Genomic DNA, 19,725 nt, shown 5'->3' on the forward strand with positions numbered 1-19,725 from the left:
AGAGGCACATCACTACTATCTTCTACTTGTATGCTGCAGACAACAAGAAAATCTCAAACTTTTTCAAGTTTTAATTTGTCTAAGAATCTTCTTGAAAAAAAGACCACGGGCTTTTACGGTACCCAGGCTGCTGAAGTGATGGAGAAACATCAATGAATCACTTTGGGTACCCATAACTCAGGGCTTTAATGCACAATCCACTAGATTGAAGCAGGTCTACAGAGCTAGGCTAGAATATCTAAGTGTGCTTGGGCTGGCTAACAAAGGATAGCGTTTTACGAGGCACTAGAGTGAGCTGTATGAACAGCCCTACTGTACATGGATGTTCCTACACACTGAGACTGGCACAATCAGAAATGGACCGTGAGAAGCCCAAGCCCCACCCTCCCCACTCCCACACAGCGCCTCTGCCTCAGCAGCTGGCAACATCACAGGATCAAGATGGAGAGAACAAAGCAAAGGCTGCTGAGGCATTTACAGTTTATAGCAATCCGGGGAAGCATTCAAAGCTAGTTCACAATGGCAATTTGTCTCAAAAGTTTGAAAGGGAGAAAGAATAAAAGCAGGCTTTTATAAAAAGCCAAATATGTTCAACCACTCAAAGAAAGACCAACTTGTTTGCTTTCTACTCTTCTCTCTCCTTCATATTTAAGCAGTTTTTAAAGTCTTACTTCATGTCTGAGTAAATGTAATCAGAAACTGTCATCATACACCATCTCTGACAGAAAGAAATCCCAAGTGAGATAGTGTAATCAATGCTCCTTCCTCCATTAAGGTTTGGGTATTATACTAATTAATGTTTATCACACTTTGATTGCTCCTTGAGCCTGATTTGCAGGTGTTTCAGCATCCATATATTGCCTTGTTCCTGTGATGCCAAATGACTTTTCAGATTGGAGGGTGATCAAGGTTGCCAGGTTATCCTCAGCAAGATCTGGCATACATCACTCTCCACAGCTCATAATAATTTTGTTTTGATTTTTACTATCTCATTCCACAAGGTGCTTCTGCTACCGTGAACTAAGTTTATGTAAAACTAGAAACTTAGAATTTTGACCTGTCATCACAGCACCGTCCTCCCTCTTCCCCCGCAGTTTGTTCTCCGCCCTAGAAAAGCAGCTTTTCTTTGTTTCTTTGGTTTTTTTTTTTCTTTAAAAAGAGGTCACAAACAAGTTCTTTTTTAACCTTCCAACCTTTTTACTTGCCTTCCATCACTGACTGATCTGAAAGCAGACAGGCTTTCCGTTTTTCAGAAGAAATATGTACTAAGTACAAAGTCTGTGTTTGAAAATAAATTACACAACTAGGTCTTCTATTTAAACTACTTTTGGTCAAACTAGTTCTCCATTAGTAGTCTGAAGGTATATAAACACAACAGGCTCTACCATCACAGTGACAGCTCTTGGGAAGGATGGTATAAAAGAAGTAATGGGAAAAAAATGGTTCTTCTACCAGTACTGCTGCAGTTTCATAGGTGACCTTTTGAGTTCCTCTACTGGCAGTGTGGGGTCAGATATTGAAGAACACCAGGGCAGCAGCCACAGGAATAGTCTTGAGATATTAGACAGTAGATGTTGTAAGTACTAGTAACTGATTTGTTATCTATATTATCTTCACTCATTCTCCCAAAATTCTCAAAAGTATTTACTCACTGAAGCTCAATCTTTTGTAGTAATAGCCTTACGTGGTTTTTTTTCCCTTTTTTTTTTTTTTTTTTTTTAAATCACTACTGAAAGGAAGGCTAATCCTGTTTGGACAGAATTTTATAAGGCTGTCAGAAGCAAATTTTGTTTCCATGTTGCTTGAAGTTACGGATCAAATTTGGCAGATAGCTTGGGAAGGTGTTTTGGCACCTTGTAACATTAAATTAATCAACTGTGTACACAAACATTAGATTTCTCTTTCTCCCATCAAAGCTCCTTCCTTAGAACAGCCAAAAATCCTCCTCCCTGTCCCCATACAACAGAAAATGTGTATCACCACACAGAGTCTCAGGAAACATCAGTAGTGGAGAAATGCCCAGGTGATCCTGTGGCAAATGATATCTGGGGGTAGGGAGAGCTAAAGGCTTTAAAAAGGTCTGATTCCTCTGGATCACTGAGTGTGGAAGAAACTCCTTCCCAGCCTTCATTTGGGCACCATGTCTGATTCTACACAAACAATGGTTCTATCACACACTTCGCTCTTAATCAACATGACGCTCTGCATTTCCTATCAGCAGTAGTCACAGGAGACAGATCAGCCTGGATTTCAATGTCTGATTTGTGCCTTCTCCCAGGTGGGCTTGCAAGACAAAAGATCACAAGCCACCAGCCAAAGCTGATGTTTCTTCTGAGCTTCACCTGAAGGGAGCAACTGCAGGAGACTAGCACTGACAAGTCCACAGTAGCCTCCCAGCCGTTTTAGGCTATGCCTCACTTAAGTCAAAGATGCCTCGCTACATCGCCATGATAACGTGGGAAGAGTGACACTTGCAGAGCCTTTCTCCCCACTGGCAAGGCAGTCCACATTGAGTCAGTGTTGCAGAACAAGGGGACAACCTGGTTTATATCAGAAGATCAAGAAGTTCCTCTTTACTCCTAGCTTTCTCCCACACCTTCCAAGTGGTTTAAATCAGTTTTCTTGACCAAGGTAAGTAGCACCCAGTTGCACACATGTGATAAGAACTGATTTAGTGAACATCCCCAAAGGTTCTACTACAGGGCTTGCCCTAATGTAAGGCTGAACGTACCAGGTAAGCTGAGCTCCCACTTATTCATTGGGATGGAGGCTTTTTATACCAACACAGCACAAATGCTTGCTCCTCGTGTGTTTATCTCTGCTACTAAAACAGTCATTGTCACCAAGGATAAGAATGCTGATCAATCATAGAATCTTTAAGGTTGGAAAAGAGCTCCAAGATCATCAAGTTCAACCGAAAACACAAAATCAAAACACCAAAATAAAAAAAAAAAAAAAAATCAAAACATGCCTGCCTCTGGAACAGAAAATTGTTCCTTGTGATAGAAGTTCAAACTCTAATAGTTCTCAGAGAAAACCACTGCTTTTCTTTGCATTTAATCAAATATCATTAGAACTTCATAGCTTTTCACCCAAAGACCTCAAAGCACTTCCCAAGCATTAAGTCTCAGTTGTTTGTGACACCGAGAGTGGAATCGTTTGTCCCCTGTGACAAAGGAAATCTGGAGAAATTCACAGTACAGTCCTAGCAGACCAGATTTTCAGACTGTCATTCACTGATTGGAACAGTTTTTGTTTTAATTCATAGAAGTTAACACATACATTTCAGTAGTTGTTTATTTTTCAGTTTTACTGAGTTTAAGACCACCTGTGCAAGTACTTCTACACTCTTCAGTGCCTGCCCATTGCCAAACCTGTCCCACTGCTGCTCTCTAGAATTAACTACAGCCAGCAAGCACTGATGCAAAACACTGACCATTCTCTCTCCATCACCACTTCTTTCTCTGGATCCAAAACAGACCCTCTCCACACATTTAAGACACAAGTTTGGAGGTAAAGGGATTTGCAGCTTTAAATTTCCTCCACTTCCCAGTAGCTGACGGCAATCACATGGAACTTGACTTGCATGCCACAAGTTGAACCCTTCAGTCCCCTTTTCAGTAACAGATACTTAAAAGCTATCATTTGCAAGCTAGTAATCCTAGAACAGTCACCAACTAAAATCAGGCTTTATAAAAAAACACTGTCCTGCACAACTGGAGCTTCACATTCAGAAGAAGGAAAGCCTAACCAAGAAAAAGGACTTGCTACCCAAAAGCAGCCTATTTCATCAAGTGTGAAACCCTCAAAAACAACTGCACTTCGTATCTCCTTCTTGTAACTCTTAGTTCCTTTCTGACTTCAACCACATAATAAGACGCCTCTGTGTTCTTTCCTCACTTTGTCTTGACCTATTGAGGCTGTCATCAGATACTTGGCAAGTGACCTAACTAGCTTTTGAAGGACGACTTGGAGTATCCAGGTCATTTTGTTTTGTTCTCAGTACTGTGTTTCTGCTCACCCTATGTGCTGCAGCGATCACTGTACTTTCAATAGCTTACAACTCAATCAAATTTCTTTTATTCCCTTATACTCTTCCTTCAGTTAGATACTTCTGCCCGGGCGAGCATTGCCACTTGCTGCTTCTGTTCAGCAGTCAATGATCCTCCTCAGCATCTTGTGAGGACCAGTGCCGATTCCCAAGATTCTCCGAAAATTTTGGTACAATGAAAACAAGCCCAGACATGGAAAATAACTGTTTCTGAGAAAGAGTATTAGCCCTTTGCTAGTTATGAATCCTCATTGTTAATGACATCTTTTCCCTTTCTCACTCATGTTTCCAATTTGAACTTCTCATGACAGATCCTTCCCTTTCAAAATAGGTCTCCTTCTCCTAAAGGAAAGCTTTCTTTCCGTATTTTTTTGCAAATTGAGCTTTTTATTTCAAAATATTTGCTCTTCAGAAACAGAGGTTGTTTAGTGTTGCTTCTTCATTTTCCTACAATCAACTGCAGTCACACTCAAATCTCAAAAGATGATATGCCCATCAACAAGCTAATTTGAGCATAAGTGCTTCTTCAACAAATGAGAGTAACTCTTCATGACACGTTATCCATCTAACACCTTTCCTGAGTGATTACAGCACTTTCTTGAATGATTTCTAGTTACTTTTCCCCACAAAACTTTAGGCCTCAGGCAGAGATTTTTCTAACAACAAAAAGCAGATGCCTCTCTGCTTGGACTGACAGCTGCTCTGCCACTTCAATGGAACAGTCTGTGGCACATCAGTGATCAGACATCACCTTCAGAGCAGTTCTAGACACAGGATTTAATTTTCCTCACTGGCCTTTTAAAATTCATCTTCCTCACACAGTGACTCACAAATAGTCATTAAGAATGGAAATACTGGCTTTACAATAATACCAGAACAAATTTGTACAGTATACTTTTCAAGCCTCTTTCCCCACCACCTCCAAACTGCCAGGACCATAAATTCATCCGTTTTAATAGCCTAACCACTCGCCCTGTGACACACACAATAAATGTTCTCACGGACCAATGCCTTTAGCAGCAGCTAATCTGCTCATCTCAGTTAAAAGTAAGCATGAAGCACAACGAAGGGCATGATTTTGGCTGTGGGATTGCTTAGGTTCCCCCCCCCCCTCGGCCAAATCGCTCGTGTGCTAGAAGGAACAAAGAAAACCCTGCCTGATGCTCAGTAATTCAACAGGATCTGGGAGCTTCTTACCCTCCCTCCCTCAAAAAAGTCACACAAAGTCTGAATTTTTTCTGGAAAGAACAAAATCCAGGATGCCACTGTCAAAAGTGTTGTTGAAGCAAAACCAAAGGAACCCAGTCATTGGGACAAAGTGGTAGAGAGAACTGAACTGTGGAGATCATGAACTTTCCAGTTTCTTGGTGCCGAGTTACTGGAATGACAGGTGTATCATACATATTTCATGAATAATCACAGAGCAGAAGTGCAACAGCTTTACCTTCTCTTCTAAAATGAATGTCCTGTTATGCCTCTTAAGCCCATCAAGCATGTCATCTTATTCAGCTTTGATGGTAAAAGTCCTAGAAGTAAAGTAAAACCAGGTATTTGCATTTTAAAATATACATTAATCCAGAATCAGGATCATATTCTCGGTTAAATTACAAATGGAATCCAGCTCAGAAGATACTAAACTATCCACCCTGGGGTTTCTCTTTCATAGAATCATAGAATAGTTAGGGTTGGAAGGGAGCTTTAAAGGTCATCTAGGCCAACCCCCCCTGCAAGGGGCAGGGACATCTTCAACCAGATCAGGTTGCTCAGAGCCCCATCCAACCTGGCCTTGAATGTTTCCAGGGATGGGGCATCCACCACCTCTCTGGACAACCTGTTCCAGTGTCCCACCATCCTCATTGTATATATTAAGTCTGAATCCGCTTCCTTCTATTTTAAAACCATTACCCCTCGTCCTATCACAACAGGCCCTGCTAAAGAGTTTCTCTTCATCCTTCCTATAAGTCCCCTTTAGGTACTGGAAGGCCCCTATAAGGTTTCCTTGGAGCCTTCTCTTCTCCAGGCTGAACAGCCCCAACTCTCTCAGCCTGTCCTCATAGGAGAGATGCTTTAGACACTTTAACATCCAAATCCTTCATCCCTGGCTCCAAAAATAATTTTTATCCCCTCCTCTTCCTAATGGCACAGCATGGTAGATTCCCTCAATAAAATTATTTTATGGAGCATTTAGATGGAAGAAAAACAAGAACTCCTTCATTAGCATCTTCAAATGGATCTGCTTTCTCCAAAAGCACTGCTCTGTCTTAACTGTCAGCTGCATTTACACCCAAACTCTAACCTACCTTGTTTGGAAGAGCCCAGTGACAGCACCACCGCTAGTCAAAAAGGACCATGGAAAGATAACTTAATTGACCAGCCAAGTGTGAAGAACAGACCTTTGGCACTAATGTTCCCTCCCCCAATTCTTCCTCCAGTGTGCACACTCCCGCTTATACGGGGGGAGCCTTTTATATGCATTTCAAGCCACTCAGTGTTATTTTCCAGACAGTTTTCTCCACACTAGATCCCTGATGGAAGTCATGCCTGTAAAACAAAGTGACTTACTTGAATTTCTTCCTCCAGGGCTGACTGAGTAGACAAAACTCATCCATAGGAACAGAAAATGACTCCAACACATGTGTGAGAGTCCAGCATCTGAAGCTGGTTGAAAAGGTAGAGCTATCACTTTGTGTAAGAAAAGAACGAAATGGCAATTGTGTCAAGAAGAGTGGGAGTGGGAGAATCTGAAAATATTGCCAAACCTGCAGGCTAAGAAACTAGGAAAAAAGGGAACATTTCTTTTGCTGTGAGGCACACACCAACTCGTTGTTATGATCTGCTTCTCCTTGGATATTTCCAGAGAGTAATAGCTACAGCCACTTGGAGCAAGGGGGCTGAGGGGAAGGCAATGCCTCTCTGGATGGGAAAGTTAATAAGATATTTTCCAAATCTTTGTTAATTAACAGCCACCTCCTTCTCTAGTAGTTTATAGAGATGACTCATTGCTGGACAAAATCTCAGCCACTGCATCTCCCATCAAGTGGATCAGGATCCTTCCAACCCACAGCCATGCAGAGTACCTCAAGGAAAGGAAGTTTACTCTGCACAATAAGCAGAGTTTCAGAGTTCTGGAGAACTTTCTCAGGGCACCACAACTGTGGGAAGACATTAGGGAAGAACACTTAATGCTTCTATGCCTAAGTACTGCAGCCATGAGACCTTTTTGCATTAGTCACTCACAGCTGTGTCCGGGAGGTCAGACCCACCTCTGCTCTCCAGGCAGCCCTCAAGGCCCAAGTTACTGTCTGGACCCTGAACTGACACTGACATCCCACTAACCTACTGAGGGATTGGCACCACAGCTGTTAGCTAAACACAGCCAGAGATGCACTGGGGCCCAACTTGTCCACCCTCTACTAACACTCGTTTCCCTACCGCAGCTTCCCACCACACTCACTGAACTGTTGCCTACATCCAACCCAACATTACCCTTAAGGCATCTCTGAACATTTATGAACACCACATACAAGTGATTCACATGTTAGCATCTGCTTGAATTGGATAGAAACTCTCAAACGACATTCAGGAGATGAGCCTAGAAAAGATGTCAATGTGCCCACGCAGCTCTGGCTTCAGAATTTACTGAAAATGAACATGCAAAGGTGTATGCTTGGTCCCACTGTGATGACTAGCATTGCTCACCAGAACAAGTCTTTTTTTTGGCACATAGTAAAGAGGACAGATCACCACCATTTCCATCCTCGGCCATATATTTTTCTTCTTTCTTAAAAGGCTATCAACCTGCTTTACAGTTCTGTTGGCTTTGTTTAGTGGGGGCGGCTACAGTGATAGCTTCTGCAAGAACCTGCTAGAAGTTTCCCCTTTGTCTTGTAGACTTGGCTGGGCCTAGGGTGGATCCACTGTTGGCCAGGGCTGAGCCAATTGGTGACAGAATGTTCAGTGATAATGCCTCTGTGATAACGTATTTAAGAAGGGGAAAATATATTTTTTTTTAAAAAAAAAGAATGAAGAAGAAGAAGTGGAGGCAGAGAGTGGGAGGCGGGAGCCTTCTGGGCCTTGCAGGCCTCACCCTCTGGCCTCCTGCCAGGCAGCCAACTGGGCCCGACTCGGCCCAGCCCGGCTGCAAGAAGTGGAGAGGAGATGAGATGGATGATGTGAAGAGATTCTGAGAGGCGTCTGCCAGCCTGTTGTGAATAATTTCTTGTGAGAGGAACGGCTGCAGATGCCAAGGTCAGTTCAGAAGGAGGGGGAGGAGTAATGTGGCTCCTGGCCAAGATTCCCCTGCAGCCTGTGGTGACGACCACGGTGGAGCAGGTTGTCCCCCTGCAGCCCATGGAGGTCCATGGAGGAGCAGAGATCCACCTGCAGCCCATGGAGGACCCCACGCTGGGGCAGGCGGATGCCTGAAGGAGGCTGTTGCCCGTGGAGGGCCTGTGCTGTGGGAGCCATTCCTGAGGGACTGCACCTCGTGGAAAAGGACCCACCCTGGAGAAGTTCACAAAGGACTGTCGCCTGTGGGAGGGACTCCACGCTGGAGCAAGGGAAAAATGTGAAGAGTTGTTTCCCCGAGGAGGAAGGAGCAGTGCAAAATGATGAACTGACCGTAACACCCATTCCCTCTTCCCCCACTGTGCCTGTTGGAGGGGGGGCAAGCAGGTGGAGATAATGGAAATTAAGTTAAGCCGGGGAAGAGGAAGAGGCAGGGAGAAGTTGTTTTTGTTCTCCTCCTCATTATCCTGCTTTGGTTTTAATAACAAATAAATAGTTTTCCCCAAGTCAAGTCTATTTTGCCCGTAATGGTAACTTGAATGATCTCTCTCTGTCCTTAGCTCAGACCTCTAGCCTTTATGTTATATTATCTCTCCCCCATTTTCTTGGAGAGTGGGGAGAGTGAGTGAGAGACTGTGTGGCTTGTTCCTGAGCAGGGCCAACCTCCGACAAGGGTTCGGTGGGGAATTCTCTTTTCACATACCTTTAAACTATTACGGATACAACATCACCACTATTATTTCTGGACACATTACTCTCGTGCTCTAGAATATTACAACTTTCAGCCATTTAAAACCTCACTGCATTAATGCATCAGACAGTATTTCTGAAGTCCATAAGCCTCCACAAGCATCAGATGGTTCAGATCCTGCTGTACTCAGCTTCAAATAAGGTTATTTCACTGCAATTGCACGGTGCTTGGGCTCCAGGCTATTCACCTTTTCAATCCAGAAACCCTTCGGTAAGCAAAACGTTACCTCTCGTCAATAGCGGAGAGGTCCTCTTGGGCTTCCACTTCTTAAAGCAGTAAAAGCATGGGTAATTATCTCTCTGTACTTTTTGTTACAGTATGGCTCAGAAAGGTTTACACCAATTTATAGCAGTTGGGGGTACACAAAGTGATCCATCCTTCAACATAGTCACAGCTCTGTCCTCAAACTGACTGTGCTTTAAAATAATTGCTGGTGAAAGAAGGCAACATTTGTCAAGATAATTACCGCTCACCTCCACAAACGGGGTCTAACATTAGTTTCTTTTGCTTCTTCCTGCTACAGGCTTTATTTCCATAGGTGGATTTGAAACTGGCTTTATCTGTTTTGGAACATGGCCCTTGAATAATAAACAATGGTAGCTACTACATGTGGCACCTCTCATGTTAAAATCGTAGCTCTTTAAACATTTTTTAAAAATTTTGCTGAGCCACAGGGAGTCTATAGATGGTAGAAAATTGATTTCAGCCTACAGGCACATAAAAATATGAATGAAAAGTGAAGAAAATTAAGTCAGAAAGCCCCTATGAATTGCATGTGATAGGACCAAATGTTTTTCTTATGATTAATTATTTTCTTCTAGATGCAAAGTTCTGCTGCATGAACAGAGTCTGCACAGCAAGAAGTTCCTATGTTATCAAGAACTTATTTTTATTAAGTGTTAAGATTTATCATAACAGCAACCTGATCTGGTTGAAGATGTCCCTGCTCCTTGCAGGGGGGTTGGACTAGATGACCTTTAAAGGTCCCTTCCAACCCAAACCATTCTATGATTCTATAATCAGTCCTCTAGAAGCTAAGGTGAGATTTCTCCTTCCTCAGGACTGAACAAAGAAAATAAATGAAATACCAAATAAATTACTTTCAAAGCAAAGCCCTCCTTTACTGAAATGGCAAGCCTGCCTCCCTCTGTTCTCTTTTGGTATCATTCCTTCACCCTTTCAGGAGCAGCAAATCCTCCTCCTGAGCATGGATCTGATCTCCCCCGAGTCACAAAAGCAGAACAAAAGTTGTCCAGAGAGGGAAGAACAGATTCAGGCCTCAGGATGGGCAAGCCACAATGCATATTTTGCCAGGTATTCTTCCAGCTACCAAGTTGCACTTTGGTAGGTGGGTGCATCTTACACTTCTTCCCACTTTTGAATCTCTTACATGCATTCTCAGGGACTCTGTCCTGTCCTGTTTTTAAGGACCAGGGAGAGGATTAGCTCAAAAGAACTTCAAAGCTGCTACTCAGTATTGAGTTTTCTCCAACAAGGCACGCAGTATGAACAAGAGATTACCCTGCCAGGCTTAGAAAAAAACCAAAAACTAAAACCAACAAACTATATGTACAGGTTCTCCCGACCGTTTGCCTTTCCTATTGTACATGCCATCTGTTTTGATCAAACTGTCTCATATTTCCACTACCATGAAAGGCCCTATAAGAGCAGAGAGAATCCTCTCAAGAGCTCCATTAAGTCTGAAATTGTTGCCTGCCTCCTTTTGCTAAGCAGCTTTGAGACCTATTCCAGAAGAACACCTCTTCTGCAACTTTTGCATTTTCCTTTACTTTTTTACTTACAGCAAAGTGATATATCAGCAATTTAGCATGACTGCACCTAAACCATTCATTTTATTTTTAGTGACTGAGGATATGGGTAAGGCTTGTATTTCCTTTGTGCTCCTGGATGGCCATTTCAGCATCCTGGACACAATAGTCCATCATTTTCTTTTCAGACGTAGAATCAAGCATTAAGAGCCCCTCCCCATCACAGAATGTTTTCTGGAGCTAACGCAAAGTCATCTCATGCTTTGAGCAACATTTTGCATCAATGCGGGTACTGAGTCTTTTAGTTATTCATTAAAATGTACCTCTCTTTGCAGACCTGCTGCGAAAAGTTCCAGTCTGCTTGGAGGAAGATATTGAAGGTGAAGCACTTCAATGATTTCCTTAAATTGCTCATTTTAAATTATGCTGAAGGCCTTGTTAGTGTATAGAAGGCTAGAGCTAGCTCTCCTATCAAGTTCAAACCTGCCTTTCAATCACTTAAGGCAGAACAGGTTGATCACCCTCCTTTTGAGGGAATAAGATTCAAAGATAAGCAGACTGCTAGTGAAAGAAACTGATGTGGAAGAGCTGTTGTTAGTAGACTTAGAGCAAGGGCTTAAATAACCATCACTATATTTCAATGACAATGCCATAAAAAGCATCTCGCTTGCAGAACCAAATTTAGTATTCTGTTCCTGTCCTTCAAAAGACACATTTCATCTCTGGAAGTCCAAAAGACACAGATTTTCAGCACTTTGAGATGAGCAAGAATCCTGTTTTGCTAATTCTCCACCATACTTGTTTCATTTTGAAGAATTAATCTTTTAATGACTTAATACCATTCAATCTCCTCTTTCCTGCTATACCCATTTCACTTGAAGCCGTGACAGCTCTGTCTGTGCCCCTTCCTACCCGCTACCCCACTCCATGGGCTGTCAATGCATCTGAATTGAGCCTGGGCCTCAGATCCCGCAGGATTTTAAGCTTATGGATTTTAGCAGCATCCAGAAAGAGCTATAATCTGTAATTCTGCAGAATAGTCACTATTCCTTCACCTCTTCTGGAGGGCATAGGATGGTTGCTACTTCCAGCTGCCAACAACCTTCCAGGCATGCTGATCTGACTCCAATATGTCACCTCCTAAAGTCTTCCCAATAGTTGGAGAATGTCTCTCAAGCTACATCTTTATAAGCTTTCAAACTTACCTTCCAGAGGACCATGAGAGCTGAAGTAAATGAGCACGTTTTAATGAAGTGTCTGTTACACTTTAAAAAAATCCACATTACTTGGACATGCCTCTACACGAATAACCAATATCTTCAGGCAAAATTCTTCCCTCGGTCTTCCCCGCTGTATGTCCTCATGTCTGCAAGACCCTCTGCTCACTCCTTTACTTCACTGCTTCTGCTTAATCTTCCTGGCAGCAAATGACTGCTCCTAGAGCCCCCTAAGACAGGTATCCGAAACTAAACTAGACCTAGCATCTTCTCTCAGATGGACTCTGGGACAACTTCAAAGTACCGTGAGGTGACTTGCTGCTTAACAAGAGCCATATCAGTCTCAAATTAACTGGAGAAAAATTGATACCTTGTCCTACAGCCAGCTTCCCGGTGTAAACTCAGCTGAATGGCAACCCATCACAATGGAGTCCTCCTGACAGCTCTCCTCCAAGTAAGATCAAACCCTTACAGCCATCTGAGGAAGAACTACCATGCAGTATTCAAGCTCCATGCTGCATCCCAGAGCCACAGCTTGCAGCAAGGCCTGTCTTTGCAAACTTCCCTGAACATTTAATAGGACACTCCACAGACCTCCTAAATTGAGCACATTCTTATGGAGAAATTCACTCAACCATTTCCATCATTGATCATCATGACTAATCACAGTAATAAGTTTAAAATAACAGGGGGAACACCCAAATGCACCTCATGATTAAGGTTTTGTCTGCATTTTCAATTTCAGGGCCACCTGCATCTCAACCCTGCTCCTGGTCCCAGACATTCCTGAAGGCTCTGCTGCCTAACCAGCCACTCCTTACCTTCCTTAATCACACTTACCAGGCTTCTTCCCTATGCTAAACAGCATTTCCACAGTGCTTTTGTTTTCCAACTACCACTTTCAGAAGCATGGCTCTCAGTTAAACCTTTGTTTAATATTAAAATCCTTTTCAAATATTTAATATGAAATTAATTTTAATCAACTGAGGAGAAACAAGAAGGATATGCCTATTTAGCAAAATACTGTTTCAGGTAAGCAAAAGACACTGAATAAAGATCTTTAAAAAGATCAACCCAGAAATTCTTCCTTAAACTGAAAAAAAGAAGCACAAGGATGAGAAATGCTGTATACTGGACAGTTTGTGGTTGGATCACAGGCAAAGGAGACTAGGAACTTGATAATAACATTCCAACTCCAAGTATTAGTTTTCTTTCTACTGCTATAAGACTCCATGAGATAACTTGCATAGGCAATTTTCCACAAATCTGTTATATAAAAGTGTATACTCTGAATAATTAACTGACGTATTAGAGTTTATTAACCTTTCCTGGCAACAAAAACTCTCCTCAGAAATTGAGATATCCCAAAGGCCAAGCCTAGCTAACCAGAGGGGCATCTCAAGAAAGCTAAACCCACCACCAATCTGAAGTACTTATCACAACAACACTCCTGTAAAAAATTCCACAGCATGCAATTCCAACACAAGCTGTTACCCAGAAAATGCTGGTAATGATGAAATAAATAGATGAAAGACCACTGGTTAAATGACTGTTTAAATTGGTCATTCTGCCTCCTGTGACCTATATCAAAAGCCCTCCTTAAAAGTCCAGGAGCTAAACTCATATAGATATTATGTCAGATTGGCTATGTTAGAATATTTATGTTTTAAGCAGTAATGATGTGTATTAAAATCTCAGTAGCTACAGGCGATGAATCTGATCTTTACAGCAGCTTCCACAGCAGATTAGAATTCAGTTAACATACACAAGGTTAAAACTTCCATTACTCCAAAACATAACCCTGGAAAGTATGTGCAGCCTCTTGATCTCCTCACAAGACTGATATTAACACCAAGAGGACAGGACTACATTAAAGGATGGGAATACTGACAGGGGTAATTTCCTAGATTTTCCAAACCAGGGGGAAGGGGAAGAAAGCTGCTTATCTTCTTTCTCCCAGTTCTCCAAATGCAAAGGTTTCTTGTGTCCCCTTGAGAAGACTGAATCCACAGGCACTTTTCACCACTGATGCTTCTGCACAGCCACTAACTGGTTGTTCTGGTTTTGTTTGGTGAGGGGGGACTAAGGTGGTAGCTTCTGTAGGAAACTGCTAGAAGTTGCTCCCCTTTGTTCAGTGGACTCGGCCGGGCCTAGGGCGGACTCGCTGCTGGCCATGGCTGAGCCAATTGGTAGCAGAATGTCCCATGATAACGCCTCTGCGATAACGTATCTAAGAAGGGGAAAACAGGGGGGAAAAAAAAGGAGAGAAGATGTGAAGCAGCTGAGCGGGGGGCAGAGAGGGGGAGGCGCGAGCCTCATGGGCCTTGCAGGCCTCACCCTCTGGCCTCCTGCCGGGCAGTCGACTAGGCCCAACTTGGCCCGGCCTGGCTGCAAGAAGTGGAAAGGAGATGAGATGTGAATAAGATGTAAAAAGGATCCTGAGAGGCGTCTGCCAGCCTGTTGCAAGGAACGGCTGCAGACGCCAAGGTCAGTTCAGAAGGAGGGGGAGGAGTAATGCGTCTCCTGGCCAAGATTCCCCTGCAGCCTGTGGTGATGACCATGGTGGAGCAGGTTGTCCCCCTGCAGCCCATGGAGGTCCACGGAGGGGCAGAGATCCACTTGGAGCCTGTGAAGGACCCCACACCGGGGGAGGTGGATGCCTGAAGGAGGCTGTGGCCCATGGAGGAACGGCTGGGGCAGCCGTTCTGGAGGGACTGCACCCCGTGGAAGAGATGACCCACGCCGGGGCAGTTTCACGAAGGACTGTGGCCCGTGGGAGTGACCCCACGATGGAACAGAGGAGGAATGCGAGGAGTTCTTCCCCCGACAATGAAGCAGCGGCATAAAACAACGTGTGATGAACTGACCGCAACACCCATTCCCTCTTCCTCCCTGTGCCGCTCCAGGGGGGAAGGTGGTAGAGATAATGTTAAGCCCGGGAAGAGGGAGGGGTGGGGGGAGGTTATCTTGTTCCCTGTCTCATTCTCCTGCTAGTTTTAGAAATAAATGAATAGTTTTCCCCAAGTCAAGTCTGTTTTGCCCATGATGGTAACTTTAAGGATTTCTCCCTGTCCTTATCTCAAATCTTGAGCCATTTTTCCTTATATCATCTCCCTCTATTCTCTTGGAGGGTGGGGGGAGCGAGAGAGAGAGACTGCATAGTCTGGTCCCAATCAGAGCTGAACTACGACACTGGCCCAGGGAATATCTCTTCTACAACCACAACAGTACCACAGTTGCCTTCAGTCAGTTTCAAAAGAAAGAGAAAAAGCTCACCTTCCTTGCACAATGGATGGATGTGTTCATTTTAAGAATTCATGCGCAACTGTCACGTCAGCAAAAACTCAAAGCAGCAGCTTTGATCAGTTAACATGGGGAAAAAAAAATATTTAGTTGTGAAAGATGCCTCTTTCCATAGAGAGTAAGAAAGATTCTTTCATTCCACCTTCAACAAATCATAAATCAGCCTGCCAGCTTGCCAGTGACAGCTTGAAAGCACCGTACCAATCCAAGTGTTCCCACAAAACCACCCCAGAACATCTGCATCTTTGTAGTACTGAAGTAATGAGTTTGACACACTCAGCTGAGTCTGCCATACTGAACAAGTTTCCTCTCCATCAACATTGCAAGCTGCCGTTTTGCAGATCAGAACAGTCAGCTTCCCCAGATAAGGCAGCTCCTTCCTGGAAATGGAAGATAGAGCTGCCTTATCTCAGGAAAGGGAAGATAAAAGGTCACTCTTCATTAAGTGGTAAAGTTCTCACCTTGAAAGCTTTGCCCCTAATTGGCATGTAACAGCCAAGGTCATGGAACTTTTAATCAGACGCCTGCATAATTACTAAATCGTTATTAATTATATCAGAGAGCCGAGACCTCAGAGGAAAGGCAAAGCAAACAAAGAGCCCAATGAAGCCTCCTCTGTTGTTGGAAAAAATTGGTAATTAAAAGTCATGAGTGCACCAAAGAGCGAGGGAACAGAATCACAGTCACTGTTCAGGACTCAGGAGTGACTTGCATACAAAACAGCAGGCTTGTCTCCCCAGGGAAATTACAGGGTACTGCGTTACAAAGCAGGGAGTGGGAGGGGAAAAAAAAAAGGAAGAAAAGAAAAAAAAGAAAAGAGATAGAGAAAGAACCACTCCTGTTTTATCAATAGCTTTATTTGCCCCACAGAGAAGGACAACACTGCCAACCAGTCCCACGTTTGAGAGATGCCTTCTAGATGTTTCTGGCAGCTCTGTAAAGCCTTCTCCCAGCCTTATATCTTGAAGGTTCCCCTACTGAGAAGTGCACAAAAGCATGAGGATGAAAAAGGATAAAAAAAGGCACCACACTATCTACTATCATTTGCAGACAAATACAAGAATCTCTCTCATCTGCTATACAGGTAGTCTTGCAGAATCAATCCTAAAGATGACCATACATAAAAGGTGGCAAGTCTGGGCTGAACTCCTGAAGAGATCAGTTTAGATGGATTATGAGACTGTGGCAAGAAGAACAGACACTCCCATGCACTCAGCCCTCCCAACATACAAAAAGAAAAGTGCAAAACCCCAGAAGCCCAAAGAGGACAGTTTGTAAGTCCCAGAGATCAGAACAGAGAGACATTTTCTACTCCACTGCTCCAAGTACAATGACTGAAAGAGACGTATCTTCAAGATACTCTAAATAAGAAAGTCTCCCATTTAGCATGAGCAGGAAGTAATAAAGGATAACTGCAGCAGAAGCAGTAATGCAATTTGTGGGAGTCTGCCACTGAATAAAAAATTAATAACAAACAGTCTCTGGCTAACTGCAGCCATTTCATTATGTTGAACTTTGACAGACTTGAATCCAATAAACTTTTATTGAAGTGCATCTGATCCTTCTTTATCCCTTTTCTGAACTTCCATTGCTTGCCAATGCAATGCCCTTTCACTGCTGCAGCCTTATCACAGCACTCTGCTTCCTACTGCTGAATGCTAAGCCCCCGACCCCCATGTGACAGCACCATACCTGCTGAAGATATCGCCCGACACCTTTTGCAGATACTGAAGTGCATCTGCCACCTGCTGAACAGCCTCCTCCCTGCGTAAGTCCGGTTGGATCAAGGGGACTGAGTACGTCTGCCCTTCCAAAAAGTGCTTCTGGGCTACTGTAGCCATTGTGCCTAAAAGAAAGAGCAAATAGATCATTACAGTAAAAACACTTCAATTTTATCATATCCTTTATTCAGAGACTTCAATTCGCCGCTCCCCTAATTATTTTAGGGAAGCATCTGCAATGGAATTGCTGAGCTGAGGAAAAAGGCACAAGTAGTAAGGCTGACATATTGGATTTTTAATAAGTCCAAGGCAGCTACAGTGAGGTGGGAGTCTCTTCCTCTTGGGAACCATAATTTTATTTTTCGCATGATACTTTAAAAATCTCATCTCAGTACTGTGCTGAAAACAAAGACCACACTTTGGAGCAAAGTCAGTTCAGGGTGGCGATAACTCATCAGAAATCACGCTGTCCCCTCCTCCCATCCTCATATTCCAGATGGATATATTTCAGGTCATTCAACCCTATTAGCAAAATGCAGTATTTCATCTTACACTTCTGCTCCAAGAAACACAACCACCACTCCCTTCCAAGAACAGCAGCTATGAAATTACGGGGTATGCATGTGCACACATGCCCTCGCTCCAAGTAGGTTAATGAGAGTTCTTCCATTCTGAGAGTCCCAGGAGCTGCTCGTTGCTTCTGGTGACTGGTTTTTTCCTTAGTAAGTACTTTGAAAGAAGCCTCCTTATTTTAGGATCCTTTCACATATAAAGTCTAAACAGTTACTGAAATCTTTCAGTCATGTTCAACACATGCACTAGAGCAGTACGCGTGCTCCTGAATGCAGCTGGGCCAATACGACTCCTCTGCAGTTCAGCCAGGAGAAGGCTACGCATCACCCATGTTTCCATCCTGTCAGTCTTGCTCGCCTCTGCCTCAGCAATTCCCAAAGAGTCTGCCTCCCATGCTTTCACTCACAATAACAAAAAAGTTCCTGGGACATGGAGGAGGGTATAGCGAAGAAATCCTTTTATCTGACCACATTAGAAATTGTAAACTCACAAATACATTACTGTAAGGACAGACTGATTAATGAACAGAGTAGCATGTCCATACAGTTTTCTAACCCAAACTCTGCTGCTAGGTCTACACAACTCCCTTCAAACTTGTTTTCTCTGTGTGTCTTGCTCATTCAGACTGTAAAAAACCACAGTCAGCAGCTGCTCATTACAGGGTTTAATGACGCAGAGAGCTGTACATCCATATAAGAAAATATTCATCAAGATGAAGAGAAGCAAAACAAAGGCCGATCAAAAAGTAAGGTATCAGAATGACGGAGATATCTCAGGACTTAACATATTCCCTCCGTGGTACCCGGAGGTCTGCGGCATCTAGTCCAGGAAGCACTGCTGTGTGCAAACTGTACTCCAGCCTGTATAGCAGAGAAGGCTGAGAAAAACATAGAAACACAGCCAAATGGAGAAATTCACAAAGCAAGAGCCTGAAGAGATAGTTACAGCATAAAAATCAGATTAACAGGCGAAAATTAGAGGGCTCTTCACACATTCTTTAAATTCCTTATCTCACTTCACAAAATGAAAAGGTATCTGATTACACTTGCCTGCAGCCACTCCTGTACATTTAAGAAACACCATCCAGCCTCTCTGAATTTGTCCTTTCTGATCCTACCCCAGCAGGTTAGGAAAGACTTTCTGTTAGTGTGATGTGGCTGTTGTTTTGGTGTTTGTTTCAAGGTAGGAGGGGAGGGGGAGGGAGAGGGTGTTTAATAATGAATCACATGAGAGCTAAAAGAAGGAAAAAACCTAGAAGCCTTTCCACAGATAACAAATTTGCAAAATCAAGCCCAGCCATCAGAAGACCTGGCTCTGCTGCAGGAAGCCTAAACCTATTCTGTTTCACGTCATGCATCACTGGCAGCCAGTCTCTGTATCCACACTCTTTAGTGGCAATGTTTGCACACTGATTAGTCTTCTTGACTGGGCCTATTCAGCAGGCAGGAAATTATTATTTACAGTCGTAAAGCATAGAAGTTAATCTGAGAGGAGTACAGCTAATTTTGAGATGGCATTTTTTGATCTGCTGACCACAACCAAGCTTGAATACTTTTGCTTTCAAATCTGTTTAACTGACAACATGGAACAAAGCAACCAGATAACACAGCGAGTGCGCAGTTTTGAGATATTTTAGCTCCAGCAGTAAAACAAGTTTACGATCCTCCCTGTCACTGGTCACAACTCTTCAGCTGCATCAATGCTGCTGATGTTTGGGATGCCTATTTTTAACTCAGATCAGTTCAATGACCCAATTTACTGCAGCCAGATAAACAGCTGTAATTGCCCAGTCATTAAACAGAGTGGGAAGCAGGGGCAAGAAGGGAGCTTTGTAAACTTGCCTCACTATCAAAAACCATTACCGCAGGATGAGAAGGCCAAGCTTTTCACCTTTTGAGGCCAGATGAGATTATACAGTCCCAGTATGACTTCACAGACTCACCAATCCTAATTCTCTTAGTGACCTTTCTAAAGCCAAGCTCAGTTCAACTGCTGACTGACAGATGCTCACGCTCAGAAACAGCACTCCCCTAGCTACTACCAAACTGTTTCC

General features: G+C 43.3%; 1 protein-coding gene across 5 annotated transcripts in view; it reads right to left on the minus strand.

Annotated features, from left to right (window-relative positions):
- WASHC1 (WASH complex subunit 1) overlaps positions 1–19,725 on the minus strand; it is a 47,078-nt gene that overhangs the window by 17,373 nt on the left and 9,980 nt on the right. For 4 of the 5 annotated variants that reach the window (XM_086755267.1, XM_086755285.1, XM_086755248.1 and 1 more), the window contains exon 2: positions 17,071–17,224. In XM_086755267.1, coding sequence (XP_086611393.1) covers positions 17,071–17,219 — 149 coding nt within the window. In that variant the 5' untranslated portion in view covers positions 17,220–17,224. Of the gene's footprint in view, positions 1–17,070; positions 17,250–19,725 lie in introns of those variants that run through there. The other variant, XM_086755258.1, reaches the window with a different exon arrangement.

Source organism: Chlamydotis macqueenii, chromosome 1 (genome assembly GCF_036417535.1).
Source record: "Chlamydotis macqueenii isolate bChlMac1 chromosome 1, bChlMac1.mat, whole genome shotgun sequence".
Classification (NCBI taxonomy): Eukaryota; Metazoa; Chordata; class Aves; order Otidiformes; family Otididae; genus Chlamydotis; species Chlamydotis macqueenii.